General features: G+C 63.0%; 1 protein-coding gene across 1 annotated transcript in view; it reads left to right on the top strand.

Moving 5' to 3' along the window:
• TMEM132D (transmembrane protein 132D) overlaps positions 1-19,581 on the top strand; it is a 114,869-nt gene that overhangs the window by 80,896 nt on the left and 14,392 nt on the right. The window contains exon 6 of the mRNA XM_037052596.1: positions 4,195-4,381. Within this exon, the coding sequence (XP_036908491.1) occupies positions 4,195-4,381 (187 nt within the window). The remainder of the gene's footprint in view (positions 1-4,194; positions 4,382-19,581) is intronic.

Consider the following 19,581-nt stretch of genomic DNA (forward strand, 5'->3'; position numbering starts at 1 on the left):
AGCTTCTGGCGCTGCAGCTGGCCCAACCGCCCGGCCAGGGCGCCAGCGTGGAGTGTCTTCAGACTCCAGAGCACGCGTCTCCCAAAGGCCAGCCCCTCTGTCGCTGGTCTCCGGGCCGGAGGTGGGGTGCACGTCTGCGCCACTGGGGTACTGCGCAGTGGGCCCGGCACCAGCGGTGTCTCCGCCCCTTGGACCTGAGGGCCCTGTCTGTGGGCCATTGTCCTCCCTGAAGTCCGGGAGGAAGCGGCTGTTGACGCAGCACGCTGGGCGCCGGGCGGTGTGGAGCTCAGTGTCAGAGGGCGAGGCTGAGCGCTGCGGCCTGGTGCTGCCGTGGGCCCAGTTCCTGGAACGCCACCCGGAGACAGCCACCACCGAGAACACAGAACATCTGGGAACTGCAGGAACGGGGCATGTCAGTTGTGAATGAAAAATAAATTTTAAAAAATAAGTAAGGAAAAGAAAGCAAAACATCTGTCTCCATCGGGAAGAAGCCCGATTTTGAAGGCGCGGCATTAAAACTGATTTTTGTTTTAAGACAAAGCGGAGTTAAATGCAGAGAGCTCGCTGGGCTTGGAGGGATGGGAATCTGTGGCTGTCTGTGGGGGCGGGGGAGGCCCTTCCATGGCAACCTGCTGGTGTGGGGGCGCGAGGGGAGGGGCAGCTGGCCGGCTGGCCGGGCAGCAGAAGTGTCCGCGTGTGTGTGTGTGGGCCTGTCTGGGGTTCTGGCTCGTGTCCCGGGCTCTCGCTGTGGAATTGGGAAGGGGCAGACCACAAAAGCCCGACCTGAGGCTGTGGTTCCCAGGGCCTCCCCGAGGCGGGTGGGGGCCAGCTCTGCGGCTCACCTGCCCTCCTGCGGGTGCAGAAGTGACGTGCGGGGGACCATGCGCCAGCTCCCGTTGCGTGTCCTCCGCCATGGTGAACGCTCACGTGCGCGTCAGCGAAAGCAGAGGGGACACGGGTGTCTGGTCTTCCAAGGCCACTGGTCCCTCAGGTGGTGGCTGCTCCTTCCCTCTTCAAAGCACCCGCGGCTGATCCCTGCGTCTGCCCGTCGCTCGGCCTCCTCCTGTGCTCTGGGTAGATCTCCCTCTCACCAGGGTTCGGGAGGTGAGGGTTCTGTTCCCCTCCCCAGCCTCGGTCTGCAGCCCCTGGAGGCTGTGGCGACTTGTCCCCCACACGGCACCGCCGGGCCCTCAGGAACCCCACCAGTGCACGCCTGAGGGCTTACTAGGTACGTGTTTGAGTCGCGTGTCACCGCGGGAGAATGGAGCCTCTGAGCCCGTGAGGGCCTTCATTTGTCACGTCAGGTGGGAGACCAGAAAGCCATTAGTAGAGCTAGCAATTGTCATCACTATCAGTTAGTCATCTTGTTTGCATTTTCAAATGAGCGGGGGTGGGGGGGCTCTCCTGCAGCAGCTCGGCACTTAAAGAATCGTGGCCGCGTGATGGAAAACCTCCCCGCCTGTTCTCTGAGCTGGTCTCGCGAGGATGGCATCCGACGTTTCGTGTGTAAGGTTTCACAGGCCGCTGTGCTGTCAGAGTGGATGTCGGGGGCACGTTCCTGGGGAGACAGCGCCTGGCCTCCATCCCCTAGGCACTGCGGCGGGTCCCTGAAGATGGGCCACTGACCCTTCGTCCGTACACTGGGAACGTCCTCTCCAGCTCCCTCCCTGTGACCTGTCCGTGACCGACCTGGCTACAGGGAGCCTGGCGGGACAGCTGCCTCTTGGAGTATTCTCTCCTCAAAAGTAAAAAAAATGGAGTGGTGGAGGAAGACACACCAAGTTGCCTGATGGAGCGGAGGAGATGCTTTCAATGGAAGGCTCCACAGCACAGAGTCCAGGGGGACTTTGGTCCATTTGGAGAGGTGGCCTGCTCCGGGGACATGCCCTGACCCCCGCCCCGCACTCGGGCGGCCCCCAGGGACCCGTGGAGGTGTCCAGGTGCTGACCGTGTGTGGCGGTGGCTGTGCCCACTGTCCTCGCCAGCCCCACCCAAGCCAGGCTGGCGCTCTGCCCGAGTCACACCGCGGGTCTCATCAGAGACGCCGAGCAGCAGCGTCACGGCCCCTGCGTGGCCGGAGCCTGCAGAGGAGCTGGGACGTGTTCCCCGCCTGCAGCGCTGGCAGGGACCCTACTGTGTGCGGCACACAGGTCGGATTCTCTTTCAAGTGAAAAATTCCTGACAGGAGGAACTATTTACACATACAGTCCAGTCCACATGGTTTTGTTTGGGAAAACGTCCGGGTGTGGGACCAAAAGAATTGGCTTCATCCCCTTCTGGTTTTGCCCCAGACGCTCCAGCTCTGCCCTCCAGGGGGGGGACACATCCCACCATGGGGGACGGCCGCTCTGGGGCCAGGGTGGGGACATTTCTCGGTAGAGGGACCTCGGCCTTTTCCCTGTTGCCACGGGAGGGCCCGTGCGTGTCCGGACTCCCCATCCCGCCCACCTCAGTCCCCGCTCCGACTCCTCTCTGCTGAGGACAGTGGCGTCTTTTAACAGATCCCTGACAGTCGGGCGGCGGGAATCGTGGGCGGGGGGGGGGGTGGGCAGGATGAGGCAGGGCCACTCTCCTAGGTCGAGCTTGAGACGGTTGAGATTGGGTTATTTTGTCCTAAATAAGCAGAAGTTGTCACCGGAAGTGCAGTCTTTGGCCCAGAGAGGCCGAGACCAGGAGAGATGGGTGGGTGGGGTGACCTTTCAGGAATGGAAGCGAACTCTCTGTTTCGATCCATTCTGAAAACGTAACCTACGTATGATGGGGTTTTCTCCAGGGCTTAGCTGTGCGCCCCAGATCTGAAGCTTCTGAAAGCTCCGTGGCACCCATGACCCCGCCGCCCAGTGCAGGGATTCCCCAAACAGCAAGCCAGTGAGCGGAGGGTAGGGTAGGTGGGGAGAAGGGGCCCGGCCACCACAGGGACAAAGGCCACCACACTGGGTTCAGGCTGCTGTCTCCCCAGATGTCTTTTCCGGAGCAGCCCTGGTCGCTGGGAAGTGCGCGATGTCTGACTCCTGACGGAAGCGGGATTGCTGAGCCTGGGGTTAGAGACTGAGAAGGAGCCAGGAGAGGAGGCTGTGGGTGCAGAACGGGGCTCCGAGGCTCTGGGAGAGGAACACAGCTGGTTTCTGGTTCCAACCACAGCCACCGTTTTGCACTGAGCGTGGCTTCTTTCTGCCAGCAGCTGAGTCAGAGGGAGGCAGCAGGACCTCGAAGCCCCGGCTCAGGGGCCGCTGCGGTTGCTCCGGCTCCGTGGGAGCAACGGCGCAGCATGAGAGCTGGCCTCGGCTGCTGTTGTCTCATTTCTGCCCCCCTCTGTCCTCGTCTCCCCCACCACCACGGCCATGGTCACCACCCCTCAGTCTCCACGGCCCCCCAGTCATCCCCATTGGGAGGTGCAGCTCCTGGAAGCCCCCCTTCCCGTGGAGCCGCTCATGGAAAAACTCACAGGGGCCAGGCGGCAAAGACGGGTCAGCACCTTTGCTGCGTCCTTTGGCCGCGCGCGGGGCGTAGGCGGTCAGCGATCGGTCTGCGAGGGTGTGGAATCCAGACAGGCTGAGGCTGCTTCGGCCACGAGAGCTTGGAGAGTGCCTCTGCAGCTGCCTCCTGGCGGTTCTGCCTGTGGGTCTCCCCATCCACCTTGGGAAGCTGCCCTGCACCTGTGGCTGGGGCCCTGTCGGGTCCCGGAGAGACAGTTCAGAGCAGCTGGCCGTGGCCGGCGGCGAGGCGGCGAGGTGGCCAGACCGTCACGCCAGCACAGCGGCTGTGGTGTGCACCTGGCGACCAGCTCGGATTCCTTTCCACGGCCATCTGGATAGGGAAGGCCAGAGTGTCTGCGCCAGACACTGGGTCTGGGAAGGCCAGAGTGTGGGCTTGGTCTCGCAGGAACCCTGCCTTTGGAGACTGGCGCAGCAGAGTGTGGGTGTCTGGGAAGGGGACCCAGAACCCTGGCCCTTGGCTGGAGAGGGACACACCCACGCCCTCCCGTCGTCCTCCACCATCCAGGGAGCACGCAGCTCACAGACACAGGCATCGGGGAGCGTGAGCTCGGGGTCTCGGTGCAGGGGCTCCTCCCTTCAGGACAGCGTGTCCGCCAGCTTGTGGCAGGGGCGACGTGAGCATGCCTGAGCTGGCCCGTGTGGCCACCCCCAGGGAGTGCTCGCCGACCCTCAGAGTGGTGGTCCTCTGCCTCTGCAGGGCCGAGGAGGACGCCTCCGAGGAGGTCATGCGGATCGACGTGGAGGTCGAGGAGCCCGGCGACCCGCCGGCCACCCAGCTGGTCACGTGGCAGGTCGAGTACCCGGGCGACGTGACGTCCGACTTGGGCGTCTCCGAGATCTACGTCAGGCAGAAGGACTTGATCGGTGTCGTCCCTCTGGCCATGGTAAGAGTGTCCCTGCCTGGGGTTGGCCGCATGGGGCGCGGGACAGAGGAGGCTCCGACCGTGACCCGACGTGGTGGGATGACGTCAGCGAGAACCGGGGTGGGTGTGGCAGGACCGGGAGATCTCCCGCAAAGCGCTCATCCTGGGGATTACCGTGTCCCGAAATGGAGCGTTAGAACGCCGTTGAGAAAATGGTCCAACTCCCAGGAAGAGTGTGGATGATTTCACAAGGGTGTCTGTGTCACGCAGTGTGACCTCAGCATCCTGGCGTCTCAGACACAGCCCCTGCAGAGCCTGCGTAGGGGGGCCGATTCAGTGCCCGCTGCTTGTGCTGGAAGTGATTTTTCTAGAGACAGCACCACAGGGGAGTGAGGCGGCTATGTGCGATGCACAGGTCCCTGTTGGTGACCTGCGGTCTTCGGGGGCCAGCAGCCACCCTGTCCCCTCCAGGGCACACACAGCCCCGGAGACCCTCTGAAGGGCTGGCGATGTTTCCAGCCTGAGTGTCCCAGTTCAGGGACACAGGGGCATCCGTCTCCGGCTCAGTCCAAGCTTTCGGCTGCCCCGCTGGGCCTGTGCTGGGAGGAGGGGGGCGCCACCCCCAGTGGATTGCCTGGTGCCCCTCCCCCAGTGTCCGTGGTCGGGGAGTGTGGGCAGTATGACCAGCCAATGGCGAAGGGACTGCAGAGGCCCCTGCCTCAGTGGGAGGGAGGTGGACGGTTGCCTGGGACAGCAGTGCCTTGCCAGGTTGCCCGTCAGGTAAGGACGTGAAGTGTTTGGGTGTGTGGTGGGGAAGGGCTCCCGGGGACGGTTCCTCCCTTTGAAGGCGCGGTGCAGCCCAGCCCAGTGCCTCCCAGTGGCGGCAGCGCCCTGCCTGTGTCCGCCGTCAGTGGTCCTGCTCCCGGTGACCGGGGGACCGTCTGTCTCGAATCCTCCAGTGTTTGAACTTGCTGCTCTTCAGCACCTGTGCTTGGTGTGCTCTCAGCGGAAGTCTGACCCCGGCTCCATGCAGGCCCGCCTCCGAGTCCCTGGGCCGGGCCCCCACGGGAAGCCCTGCTCTCATGGAGCCCCGCTGTGCCCCACAGGTCGGGGGCCACGCTCACCTCACACCCCCTTCCCCGCTGCCATGTGGGCAGAGCCAGGGGCAGCTGCTGCAAGGGCTTGCCGACCCCGTGCCAGTGAGGAGCTGAATCTGGCGAGGGCACGAGGGCTCCGTGCCTCCCCACCCCGGCCCTCCCATCCCCCACTCCACTCGGCCAACTGAGACCCCAGGATGAACAGCTGCTGCTTTTGTGCAGAGGGACCCCAAGGTCGGGGGCCTAGGGCTGGTGTGGTGCCACTGGAGACCAGGCTGTGTCTTGTTTTCTGCTTCAGCGGCTGAGGACCTGGGTTCCATCCTCATGGTTACCTCATGGCCCAGGATGGCTGCTGGGGTGCCAGCCAGCATGTCCCAACATTCCGCAGACCAGAAAAAGTAAGGGAGGCAGAGGAAACAGGATCAGTCCCTTTCCCCTTTTGAGAAGCCTTCCCAAGAACCCAACATCCCAGTTGGGTTGGCAAGAAGAGGCTGTTAGAAGGCAACAAGGAGACAAGACGGCTCGGGATAGTCCGCAGTGTCCGCAGCAGCCCCCGCACCTCCCCCTGAGGGAGCCCAGGCTCCGAGGGCCCCTCGCTGTGATCTCAGAGCGAGTCCACTCACTTTCCTGAGCCGCCTGGGAAGCAGAGTAACTCCACCTGCCCCCATTGCCGCACTCAGTCCCCTCACCCGTTACGCGGCAGTGGCCATCCCAGAGGTTGCTGTAGGACTGCCTGGCGCACTGGCCGGCAGAGCGAGCGCGGATGTGCCTAAGCCGGCTGTGGAGCAGAGCGGCCACCCTGGGACGGCGTGAGCTCTGGCGAGGAGACAGGTGCCCCACCCCCGTGTCCCCATCGAGGCGGAGCTCGCACCGGACACCGTGCAGACTGGAGTCAGGCTGGGCTGAGCAGTCCCCACACGCCTCTCCCAAGAGCGTCCCTCTGGAACCGAGGGATGTCTGACCCTGGGTTCCGTCCGGGTCTCCTCCCCAGAGAAAGCGCTTTCCTGCACCGTTGCCTTCATTGGTAAAGAACTTTGGCCATTTTTAGGGGGAATTACCTTTAGTAAATAGACCTTTTGCTGTTCTATTTCACTTTTACTTTGTTTTTCTTCATTGTGTGTTGAGAGAAATTGGAAAGGAGTCCGACGTCCAGGCATTGGCTGGAGCAGTGGTTTGTGTCCCGAGCTCTGGGACCCTCAGAGAAGCAGAGGAAAGGGCAGGATGCTCTGGGCTGAGATCGGGGGACTCGGGGTTCGCGGGCCGGGCCAAGCTGGGGATCTTAAATGGTGGGGGGCCATGCAGACCCTCCGCAGGGGCCGGCGGGCTGGCCGGTGTTTTCAGAAGGCACCTTGGTGGCTGGCGGAGAGCGGATCTGGGAGGCCGAGGGGCCGTCAGGCGGTGGGGCCTGTGCGCCGCCCCCAGCCTGTGACTGAGGAGAATATTCGGATTCTCCAAACCCAGCAGACGACACTCAGCCCTGCGATCTGCCAACCATGCAGTATTCTTGAAGAGCTTTGATGGAACGCACTTTAAGTCAGCGCTCTGTTCGTGTGGGTGCACGTCTCGCCCTCGGCCATGCCCTGCCTTCGTCTCCAGAACCTCCGGGACTTCCTCTCCTGCCCACGCCCCCCCCCGCCCCCGCGTCACACACCCAGGGAACAGTCTGCTGCCCGTGGGACTTGGGGGGGTCTGAGGGACGGGGCAGCACCGCGTCACCTGCCCCTGTCAGTCCTGAAGCCAGCACAGTCCCAGGACGTCACATCTAGAGCAACGGCCCGGGCCCGGGAAGGAGGGCGCCCCTGCCTGCATTCGGATGCCTTTTCCCTCTCGGCGTGAAAGCTGCTGCTTCACTTGCTCCCCACGCTGCCGTCCCTGGGTCAGCCCGCCGACTGCGGGGCCAGATCCCCTCCGTCGTGGCACAGACTTCCCGAGGATGCGGTCGCGCTGCGGCGCACACCGTGGTTTCCGATCTGTGTGTGTCTCAACCGGGTGCCGCCCAGCAGCCCTTTGGAAGATGCTGCGCCTGGTGGCCCTGGACTGGGAGATGGTTCTCACAGCAACGACGCCGGCAGGTCCTGTGTGGTGGCAGCACGTGGGACCTCACTTCCTCTCCCCTGAGCCCTGGGGGCCGCTGCCCAGGCCACAAGGCCACGGGCGGCCACGGAGCAGCCCCAGTGGCGCAGCTGGGGAGCTGGGCNAACTTTGGCCATTTTTAGGGGGAATTGCCTTTAGTAAATAGACCTTTTGCTGTTCTATTTCACTTTTACTTTGTTTTTCTTCATTGTGTATTGAGAGAAATTGGAAAGGAGTCTGACGTCCAGGCATTGGCTGGCGCAGTGGTTTGTGTCCCGAGCTCTGGGACCCTCAGAGAAGCAGAGGAAAGGGTGAGGGCAGGATGCTCTGGGCTGAGATCCGGGGGACACGGGGTTCGCGGGCCGGGCCGAGCTGGGGATCTTAAATGGTGGGGGGCCATGCAGACCCTCCGCAGGGGCCGGCGGGCTGGCCGGTGTTTTCAGAAGGCACCCTGGTGGCTGGCGGAGAGCGGATCTGGGAGGCCGAGGGGCCGTCAGGCGGTGGGGCCTGTGCGCCGCCCCCAGCCTGTGACTGAGGAGAATATTCGGATTCTCCAAACCCAGCAGACGACACTCAGCCCTGCGATCTGCCAACCATGCAGTATTCTTGAAGAGCTTTGATGGAACCCACTTTAAATCAGCGCTCTGTTCGTGTGGGTGCACGTCTCGCCCTCGGCCATGCCCTGCCTTCATCTCCAGAACCTCCGGGACTTCCTCTCCTGCCCACGCCCCCCCCCGCCCCCGCGTCACACACCCAGGGAACAGTCTGCTGCCCGTGGGACTTGGGGGGGTCTGAGGGACGGGGCAGCACCGCGTCACCTGTCCCTGTCAGTCCTGAAGCCAGCACAGTCCCAGGACGTCACATCTAGAGCAACGGCCCCGGGCCCGGGAAGGAGGGCGCCCCTGCCTGCATTCGGATGCCTTTTCCCTCTCGGCGTGAAAGCTGCTGCTTCACTTGCTCCCCACGCTGCCGTCCCTGGGTCAGCCCGCCGACTGCGGGGCCAGATCCCCTCCGTCGTGGCACAGACTTCCCGAGGATGCGGTCGCGCTGCGGCGCACACCGTGGTTTCCGATCTGTGTGTGTCTCAACCGGGTGCCGCCCAGCAGCCCTTTGGAAGATGCTGCACCTGGTGGCCCTGGACTGGGAGATGGTTCTCACAGCAACGACGCCGGCAGGTCCTGTGTGGTGGCAGCACGTGGGACCTCACTTCCTCTCCCCTGAGCCCTGGGGGCCGCTGCCCAGGCCACAAGGCCACGGGCGGCCACGGAGCAGCCCCAGTGGCGCAGCTGGGGAGCTGGGCTGGGACCCGGGACGGAGGGGCCCTGGGGTCCCTGCGCGCAGCCAGTCACTCCGCCACGGAGACAGTGTGGGCTGTGGATCAGCTCGGTGTGCAGAAGGATCTCCAGCAAATGCAAATGCAAATGCAAGAAGGCACGGGCACAAAAACATGAAATCGAGAAGTCTTCGCCATAGGAAAAGTCGTCTGGAAATGAATTATTCATTGTGCACAAAGCCATCGCCTTTCCTTCCCTGCCCCCGGCCGCCTCTGGTGCGCTGAAACGAGCTGTCCTCCGGCGGTGATTCATGATGCGCGGCGGTGGCAGCCTTGCCTTCGTGCTTCCAAAGGGGCTTGGACAGAGCCGGTCGGGACAGGCCCAGCCACTGCACAGCCAGCCGCATCAGCAACAGCGTCTCATGCTGTGGCCACTTCGAGGTGCTGGAGAAGGGCAGCCTGGTCACGCACAGGCTCTGTCCTCTGTGCTCAGGGAGTGACCGAGCTCCCAGCGCACCGGCGGGCGGCAGCTGGAAGACAAGCAGGGCCTGGCTGAGCAGGAACGACCCAGCGTCCATCCCTGTGGCCCCGAAGGGCTCCGAGCCGAGCGCCGTGGAGGAGAGTGGCTGTGGAGGGGAGGCCTCTGAGCCCGGCNGAAACGAGCTGTCCTCCGGCGGTGATTCATGATGCGCGGCGGTGGCGGCCTCGCCGTCGTGCTTCCAAAGGGGCTTGTACAGAGCCGGTCGGGACAGGCCCAGCCACTGCACAGCCAGCCGCATCAGCAACAGCGTCTCATGCTGTGGCCACTTCGAGGTGCTGGAGACGGGCAGCCTGGTCACGCACAGGCTCTGTCCTCTGTGCTCAGGGAGTGACCGAGCTCCCAGCGCACCGGCGGGCGGCAGCTGGAAGACAAGCAGGGCCTGGCTGAGCAGGAACGACCCAGCGTCCATCCCTGTGGCCCCGAAGGGCTCCGAGCCGAGCGCCGTGGAGGAGAGTGGCTGTGGAGGGGAGGCCTCTGAGCCCGGCACCACCAGGCGGTGACAAGCACCCTCAGACGGAGCCCTCAGAGAGAAGGGTCCTGCGTGGGGCGTCCCAGAAGGGGCTGGCTTTTCAGGAGTAGGGGCACCTGATGCCAAGGCCGGCATGGGCTGCCCCGGCGAGTGTGAGAGTTGGGAATGCCTGGTGCCACTGGGCCTCGCGGGGGCGGTCGGGTGCCCGTCAGCCAGGGTGGGTGAGGCAGCTCGTCTCGCTTGTTTGGGGCCACCCGGCCCCCACCCCTCTGACAGCCGTGGGCTGTGTCTGTGTTGGTGGCTCAGTTTACATTTTGTTTATCCATTTTGGTTTCAGAGCCCGCACGCTAGTGAGATCGTACGGTGTCTGACTCTCTTCGTCTGACTGACTTCACGCGGCACAATGCGTCCGCCCGCACAGTCGGGCACGGCAAGACGCCACTCTTGCTGGTGGTAACGCTCCACCGGGTGCACGCCTGTCTCGCGTCATCTTTACGTGATTGTCCGTCGGCGGGCGCTGGACAATCCCCACCTCGGCGGCTGTGAATGATGCTGCAGGGGCCGTGGGGGCGCACGCCTTTCCAAGTCAGTGCTTCTGTCTTCTTCAGGCAGAGACCCCCCCAGTACAGTTGCTGGGTCGCAGAGCAGCGCTGCTTTTGGTTTTCTCAGGAAGCTCCGCGGCGTCCTGCAGCAGCCGCACCGGTCTGCTCTCCCACGGGCAGTGCCCGAGGGGTCTTCCCTCTGTGCCCTGGACAGCAGCTGCTGTTTTTGCCTCTGTCGAGGGCGGCCCCTGTGACAGGTGCAGGGAGGTTGGTGTGAGGGTGTTTCTGTGGGTCTGTGGGCCGTCTGCACGTCATCTGCTTTGGAGAGGTTGCTCAGAGTAGGGAACACGTGGGGTCCACCGATGAGACAGAAGGACCACTGGGCTGCTCTGGGGGTCCTGGTGGAAATGGACGAGACCTCCAACAGGGCGGGGAGGGGGGCGCNTCTCAGGAAGCTCCGCGGCGTCCCGCAGCGGCCGCACCGGTCTGCTCTCCCACGGGCAGTGCCCGAGGGGTCTTCCCTCCGTGCCCTGGACAGCAGCTGCTGTTTTTGCCTCTGTCGAGGGCGGCCCCTGCGACAGGTGCAGGGAGGTCGGTGTGAGGGTGTTTCTGTGGGTCTGTGGGCCGTCTGCACGTCATCTGCTTTGGAGAGGTTGCTCAGAGTAGGGAACACGTGGGGTCCACCGATGAGACAGAAGGACCACTGGGCTGCTCTGGGGGTCCTGGTGGAAATGGACGAGACCTCCAACGGGGCGGGGAGGGGGGCGCTGCCAGTGTTGAGGACAAATGGACGGGGTGGGGTGTTCTTTCCGAGTACTGCCCCCAGAGCCCGCGCCTTGTCCAGACCGGGTTCGTCGGAGTGGGAAGGCCCAGCCTGCGTCTCCATCACACAGCACGACTCAGGAGGACTTCCGTGGTGATGCCAGCGCTCTGTTCCGTGAGCCGCCAGTGCCATGGGCACCGCCACACGTGGCCCGTGGGCTCTGGCGTGGACTGGTGACCCTGAGGGGCTGCACACACCGCACATGACTTCACTGATGTACAGGCGGTGCGCCACACGTGGGGCAGTTGTGCGCTCCCGAGGAGGGGCCGGCAGTCCCCAGTCCTGGGCTCCTGCCCCGTCCCGTGGACTCTCACCTGTGTGCATCCGCTCCAGTGGGCGGCCTGGTCCTGGGCCCTGGGTGGGCCGTCCATGGAGGGCAGCGGCCGCCATCTGTGGGTGGCGAGGGGGCTGCCTCCCCGCGGGTCTGTCGCAATTTCCCAGGAGCCCAGCTCCCGGGCGCCGCCGGCCTCAGGAGCGGCGGCAACAGCAGCACCAGCAGCCTGTCTGCCCCTCCTGTGCATCCGCAGAAGCTTCCAGATGCACCGTGACGTCTTTCGGAGGGTTCCCGCCCCGGATCTGTGTGTCCACCTCATGTTATTTTATTACAAACCCCTTTTTTGTGTTCCTTCTTTGTAACCCAGTTCAGACATCGTGCTGAGTTTTAAAGCGTGAAAACCTTTTCAGCATGGTTCTCGTTTCGGGGTAACGAAGCCCGCACTACGTAATTCGCTACACGATTCTGTTCCACAAAAGGCACGTCCGCCTAAGTAGGGCCCAGAACGGCGGGCTCGGGCCCTTCCAGGAGCCTCAGGCAGGGCGTGCTCTCAGGTCGGCGGCCAGGCCGGCTCCGCCCACGGCTCCCGCGTCCCCGTGGCCCCGAGCAGCCGCCGTTGGCAGGCGCAGGGCTGCGGGGAGCTGCTCCCGGACGCCGAGGTTCCCATTTCGTGGCAGGGACACGCGTCACAACATATTACGCTGCTTTTGGCTCTTCTCCAGCCCCTGACGTAATCACCAAACTAACAATTAGATCGGAGCTTGGACGGTTTATTTCCTCTGCATTTGACAACAAAAACGTCACCACAACCATAAAAAGAATATTAGAAACCAGTGAATGTTCCAAAGGAGCCAAGAGAACGCATGGCAGGGAGCTCGGGAGAGCCCCGGATGCGAAGACCGCACTGATCCCACAGCGCGGTCACAGGGAGAGTGGGGAAGGCGGGTGGGGAGCAGGGCTGTTCCCAGCACCAGGGGACCGAGGCCCTCTGACGTCCCACTACCGGCAGCAGCTGACCTGTAGGTGCTCTGAGCAAAACCTCCAGTTAGTCCCTCCCTTCCAGCATCCACATCCATCTCCAAGTACCTGTGAGAATGTGATTTAGGTCAACACCTAGCACAGCAAAGTGACCGCTGCCCGCGGAGAGCGCGTTGCTCTCCCCTCCCAGGCAGGCAGAGGCTTCCAGGTCCGACATTCTCGTGCCCCCGAAGGTTCCCCTCCACACGGAGCAGAGAAGAACCAGCCGGGAAGGATGGCTGAATCAGGACAGCTCTTTCTTTCCCAGAGTCCGTCCGGTTCCCAGAGCCATGTGACATCCAGGAGGTGGGCACGTGGCAGGCGCCGGGGTGACGACCGATCCGGGGGAAGGGCTGAGCCGCAGGTGGACCGGCCTGTGGGCTTTGAGAGGAAGGAGGGGTGGTGGAGGGTCAGTCTGATCTCTCACCGACTGCATGGGCAGCTCTGTGCCCGGAGACGAGGAAGGGGCAGGGTCGGCTTTGAGACTCCTGGGAAATGCAGAGAGTTAAGGTCATGAACGTCCTACAGATCACATGTTATCATTGCCCCCCCGCCCCCCAAACCTCTAGGCTTCCATTATGCGCCACGTCGAAGCTCCAGCCAAGGTCTTCCCGCTGGACGTATCGGAATCATGCCAGTAACGAGAGTGAGGGGTGACTGAGCTGTTTGTTGAGTGCCAGGCCGACAGCGGGCGCCTCATAGTTGCTGCTGTTTCTACGAATTACACTCTTTCCGGGGAGTTTTCACGTCCTTGAATTCTGCTTGAAACTTCGGAAAATCTTTGTGCCCACATACATGGCCGAGCTCAAACTCAGCACTAATTTTAAAACGAGTTTAAATAGTCTCTCCAAGAATGTCCCTACGTTGCATTTGGAATTGCTAAATTTGCCCAGGGAGAAAAACGCGCCGGCCAGGCTCCGCTCTTGTCCGCAGTGGCTCCCTGGTGGCAGACCTTAAATGACTTGAGGAGGCAGCTCGCGCCAAAGGCCCGCTGCAGCCCGGGACCCGTGCGCTTCCGGGCACACCTGTTCTTCAGCTGGCCCCTCTCTGTGGCGCCTGGCCCAGCCGCATCCCGGCCCGCGGGGCGGTCCCTGCCTGCCTCGGCGCCCGGACAGAAACACCGCCATGACTGCCCTCTCGGCCTGACCTGACCCTGCGTTCCCCTGCGGTGTGACCGCCTGGGTCAGCGTTTCCCCAGAGGACGGCCCGCACTGGGCCCTGAGCACCGCTGATCTGTGCCTTAACACGCTCTGGCGAGAGCGGAGCGCCCTGTGCCCTCGCGCAGCCGGCCGCTCCGCAGCGGGGCCTCCCCGCACGAGGCCTCTCGGGCCCACATTCCTCCCCCCACACGTCAGCCCAGACTCTGTGTGTCCGCGGGGCCCAGGCCTCCCACCCCAACCGTCCCCCTGGCGACCCCCATGGACTGCGGTCTTGGATGTCTCACTCTGCCGGTTTATGTTCCTGATCCCTCTTTTGGAAAGGGATGAGCTGCAAGCCAACACATCGGAAGCGCAACGCCAGGTGGACGGCGGGCTCGGTCTGCTGCCTGGCTTTCAGGCCCCCTCCCAGCTCCGAACTCTGCCCTGCCGGGCAGCCCTGACGGAGCCGCTGATGAGGGTAATTTGGAGCAGATTTCACAGTTTAGTAAGGATGCCAGCAGGGTGTGACAAGGACAGTGACTGCGGGCTCCTGAGGCGTGACGGGTGAGAAAGAAGAGAAAGCTAGCCCGAGAGGCCAGAGGCAGGGCTGTGGGGAGCAGGCTGACCTTCTGGTGCGAGACCTTCTGCGAAAGGAACGGAGCCCTCAGGGGACCCTGCAAGGACTCGGCCAGGTGCCCCGGCCCATCAGACTCCCCGCCTTCCCACCATCAATGCTGGCACCGCCAAGATGGACTCTGGCCCCCACCCAGTCCCCAGTGGGGACAGTGTGGGAGACCCCCTGGGAGGAGTGAGTGGGAGAAGGCTGGCCAGGCAGCCAGGAGGCGGTGGGCCCTGGACCAGCCGTGGGCCTGTCCCCCTGTGGCTGCGGCTTTGCCCCGACTGTCCCCTCCCTCCTCGAGCACCTCCTGTCGGTGGCCCCTCAGGAGGGGGGTGCACCACCAGGAGCTCACAGGCGAGTGTGACCAGGGCAGGAGGGTGTGAGGGCGGAGCAATTCCGGCACCTGCAGGGGCATCTTTGGGTCTGAACACGACCCTTAGTGTTTCCCAGTCGGTGCCGTTCAGCGCTTGCCCATGTGGCAGAGCCCCGCAGTGGTCAGGCGGTCTGGCCGGGGCCTCGCAGCCGCCTCCAGCATCGCTGGGCCCGTCTGGAAAGGAGGGTGAGAACGGGCATTTTAGGGACAGCCCACCTCTGCTCCCAGGAGTGTCCAAGTCTGCTGCCTGGCAGCAAACAGCCGCTCGCCTGGCTCTCCCCAGGCACGCTCAGGGCCCTGTCGTCCGGCGCAGCGAGCCTGGCTTCAGTCTCCCACCTCGTGCGTGGGCGTCGTCTGCCCTTGGCTGCGGGGCAGGCTCAGCGTGGCGCTGAGGGTCCCCGGCACACCTGTGTGATGGCTGCGTCTGTGGTGCCAGACCTCAGAGGCCGGTGACTCCGTTACCACAGAGCGGGCGGGGACGTCGGCCATCCGCGACGCAGGCTCCCCGGGAAGTGAGCAGATGCCATGTCCTTCCGCAAACATGTCGGCAGACGGGGTCCCTTAGCGAGTTGTTCCTCGTCCCCAAATGGCAGGTCAGCGTGGTGCTGAGAACGACGAGACGCTTCAGTCTGACGCCGAAGACCAGCCCCGTCGTCACAGACAGACTTGCAGACATTCGAATAGGCGATACCAAGACAGAAGATGGTTACAGATTTGACCTGAGTTTCATGTCATAGGCACACGAACATTTGGTCAACAGACCTCGCTTATCTGCGAAGAAGTCGCTGCCAGCCGGGAGCTTCATCGCCTTAAAATGCCTGACTTCCTGCTCCTTTGCCTTCCCAGGAAAACCCGCCCTCCGGGCCAGCAGCCTGAGACAGGGTCAAGGCCGGCCTCTGGCCTCTGCCCAACCGGAGTCATTGTCTGTCCCAACACCAGTGTGGGAGGGACGCCCTGCCTGCCCCGAGGGAGCTCTCCTGGGCATTGGGGACCATGTCCGTCAGTCTGGGCGGTGTCCTGTCTGTCCTGCGTCCCAGACGGGTGGGCCGTACGGGCTGGTTTGCACTCAAGGGATGTGTCCTGTCTTTGGGAAGAAGAATGAGGAGCCCCAGAGAACGCTCGAGCCGAGAAAGCCCCAGCAATGCAGAGGTTCTGGTCACTGAGGTCCTGGAAAATGTCGCTTAGCTGTCGGATTCCCAGTAAGAGCTCTTTTAGTCCTGTTTCCAGAGGCTGACAGCGTCGGGTGGGTGCGGATTGTGAGCACCGGGAGGGGGAAGCTGGCCGCCGGGCCAGACGTCCCCGTGAATATCCTTGTTTAAGATGGCCTTCCCAGGCTTGCCCTCTGCAGACGGGGGGGCCTTCCATCCACATTCTGAGGCCAGACCTCCACGGCGAACCCCAAATCTGAGGAGCCAGTGAAATGCGACTGGAGAGTAGTTTGCACACTTCTGGAGCAGGCCTGCAGGTCGACCTCTGGACTCTGGCTGCCGAGATCTGCTGATGCACAGGTTTAGAGGAAATAAAGCAATCTGCTTAGGAGGCTTTCAAAATACCTTTTCGATGAAGGAGGAAGAGACCTTAATAAGAAAATCCATATTATCGCTCGTAGAGTTTTCATACATTTGACACCAGCTTACCGAGCAGGAGAGAGTGGTGGGGTGCGTAGTGATGTGTTCTGGCCGTGAAAGAGCCCCCGAGGCCAGTGAGGGAGCCGAGGTGACCGTCACTCTGCAGCAGTGGCTTTTGGCGCGTCCCTTTCCCCGCGGCCTCGGAGAGTGTGTCTCCGTAGAAACACCCTGGACCCTGTGTGCACAGCTCCCTCTGTGATCCTGTGGAGTTGTTGTCCCACGTCTTTCCGGTGGCTTCCGTGTCTCTTTCCCAGACGGGCTCCTGTGACCAGAACCCGGGCAGACTCCCCGGCCCGCCCTTCTTGCTCCTCCTCTGACGTAACTCCCAGTGCTTCCTGCCGCCGCGTCAGGTCAGGGTGGCTCTGCACAGGTACCAGGGGCGGGCCGAGGACAGAGCGGCAGGGTTGTGTCTCCCTGACGGGGTACCCGCCAGCATCCGGCGCAGGCGGGCAGGTCTCGTTGCCCAGTGAAAGCCACGTCCTGCATTCTTACATGAAACTTCTGATGCCTGAAGGCTGGCAAGTAATTCCATGACTTTGAGCCCCAGGCAGGCTAAACGACACGTCAGCGGGCCAGGCCTGCCCTCCAGGGTGCCAGGGTTCGAGCTTGGTTCTGTGTCCCGTCCCGTTAGTCTCCCGGCACCGCCACTGCCCCTCCGGCTTCTCAGATCGCAGCCACGCCCTGTCCTCCGCTGCCCCACCACCGCCCCCCCACCCCCCCCGGAAATACTGGGAAGAAGAAGGGTCGTTCGCCTGCTGACGTCTGCAGCCCACCGTGGGCAGGAACTCGCTCTGTTCAGAAAAGCGTCTGGTCTGCTTTTCAGAGTCAGTGGCACACAGAGCTGCTGACCTTTGAACTGCGCGGGCCCACGTTCACGAGGAGCTTTTCCAGTCAGTCCCTGCGTTTTTCGGCCCATGGATGAGAGTGTGCGGGTGCAGGGGGCGCACTGTGTGCTCTTTATTTGGGGGACTTTCTTTGGCATCCGCAGGGGCCCTGGCACCCGTCCTCGGTGGCACCAAAAGGCAGCTAAGTCTCCCGGGGTCCCAAGTTACACACAGACTTTCTCCTGTGCAGGGTCGGAGCCCCGGACCCCACGTCCCCGAGGCGGGCTGTGGCCTCATCATACTTGCCCCTCCTATCGGAAGCGACCGAGGTGCCCTTCAAGAGGCAGGTGAACTGCCATCCCTCCAGACAGGGGGACACCGCTCTGAGCTCGAGAGAGCTCCCGATTGGCCCCGAATTCTGATTTCCTGGCTTAATAAACCCATCTTCCTCCGCGCACCTTCTGCATTTTCCCCAGTTTCCAGTGGCCCGCAGGGCACTCAGCATCCGTGCAGATGTGAGAAGGGTCTCTCCTCTGCCAGGTGGTCAGCGGCTCGCTGTTCACAGGGGCCCCTGTCCTCGTGGGAGAGGCGGCTGTGAACAGAGGGCCTCCCGGCACCTGGTCGCTGGCTGGCTGTTCAGACTCCAGATGGAAACCTGGCCGGGCACCGGCTCTGTTTACTCAACAAAGCCAGGTCAGCCGACGAGAGGACGTTCCGGCAGGCGGTCCACACTCCAGCCTGCAGCGGTGGGAGACGTCACTAAGACATATTCGGTCGGTGTTGGATAAATTCGCACGGAAGTTAGCCAGGAAAAATCTATGTTATTGACATTTTACACGTCTCGTTCCTGCTAAATAAAATCCCATTAAAGAACCTCATTTACTTTGCATTAAACTCACCTCTACAAGGGTCGGAATCGAATCTCCCTGATGACAATAAGGGGGCCCAGAGTGACCAGGGGCACAGCCCTGCGTTAGCAGGGAAATGAGCCAGCGACCACACCCCTTCCGGCTGCTCCGGTCTCACTCACACAGCTCCTGGCTCAGCAGCTGCCTGTGATTGTGGGGGGCGCCCAGCCCCCCCAACCTCAGACAGTGGGCAGAGCCGCTGACCACAAGTGCAGGGGGCTCAGGCTCCACCCCCACTCCTCCTGGGCAGGGAGGGGCGGGGCCCCTCCGTGACTCTGAGGTGCACCCTCCCCGGTGTGGCCCTGGGGTGTCCTCACCTGCAGCGGGGCAGCGGACGCACCTGCTGCGAGGGGCCGCGGGGAGTGGGCAGAAGCGATTCCACGGTGGAGATGGGGAACTCCGCTGGCGTCCTTCGCATCCGGGAAGCAGGAGCGTTGTCGGGGCCGGAGTCTGTCTGTTCTGATAAGAGGATGCAGGTGTGTGCACGTGTGTCCCCGTGTGCCCGTGTGCCTGCTTGCTTGTTGGTGCACACTGCACTGCAGGGCCCCGCCCAGCCGTCAGCCTACAGCGGGAGCCCAGGTTGGATCGGCAGCCACCGCGGGACCTGTGAGCAAAGACTGAGAGCAGCCTCACCGTGCACTTTATGAGGCCGGATCCCTCCGGCACTGCAGCCACACGAAGGCACCGGAAGAAGAAAACTGTGCCCGGTGCCGCTCACGAGCAGTGGTGCAAAATCGCTTCCCAGACCTGGGTGAGCTGGACCCAGCAGTGAGGGCAAAGGAGGGCCGGTCCGGACCAGGGCTCTCAGTGTGGGGCCGGGAGGGAGGGGGCGCTTGTGCACAGGGTGCGGGGGTCTGCAGGGCTGGGGGGGGGCACGGTCATGTAAACCGTCAGACCTCCTCACACTGTACATTTAAAGTAGCTGGTTTACCCCATGTCAACTGTCCCTCAAAGAGCAGCTACGAAACGCATTGCACGGACAGGCCTGGTCTGTTGTGCAGAAAAAAAAAAATTAAAAAGAATCAGTACGAGCTCTGCTCTCAGAGAAGGAGTGAGAGTGGCCGGGAGTCTAAACTCTGATCTGACTGGAGTCTGACTGGCGGTCGGTCCATGGTGACATCGCTGTGTCCTCTGGACGGTGGTCTCGGGTGCGGCTCAGTGCACAGCGATGTACATCCATGGGGCTCTGTGCCAGCAAGGACTGTGCCCGTTGGATGAACTCCGGCCACCGGGGTCCGCGTCGCCCTCCCCAGGGAGTCACATCCTCCTCTGATGCTCCGACCACGATGGGCCCGCCCACATCGACCGGTTCAGGAGTTAAGATTGCTCCCTCCACTTCCGTTTCTATCAGTTATCACACCCCTCAGCCAGCCGCCGCCGCCGGGGCTGCCATTGGTCTCTGGGGTCCTGTCGTGCAGTCCTGACTCTGCCTCCTGCCCCTCCCAGGCACTGGGAGGAAGAGGGGACTTCGTGCCCTGCACTCTGTGTTGGGAGGGGGGCCACAGGGAAGATGTGTCACCGGGGCAGGCGAGGGCGGGACTGCAGGTCCCCGTAGAGCAGACGGTAGAGAAACATGGGTTTTTCAGGGCGCAGGCTCGGAAGCCAAAGCCGCACACGCAGA

The sequence above is a fragment of the Sturnira hondurensis genome, unplaced genomic scaffold (genome assembly GCF_014824575.4).
Source record: "Sturnira hondurensis isolate 20B ecotype Veracruz unplaced genomic scaffold, ASM1482457v3 Scaffold0007406, whole genome shotgun sequence".
Taxonomy (NCBI): domain Eukaryota; kingdom Metazoa; phylum Chordata; class Mammalia; order Chiroptera; family Phyllostomidae; genus Sturnira; species Sturnira hondurensis.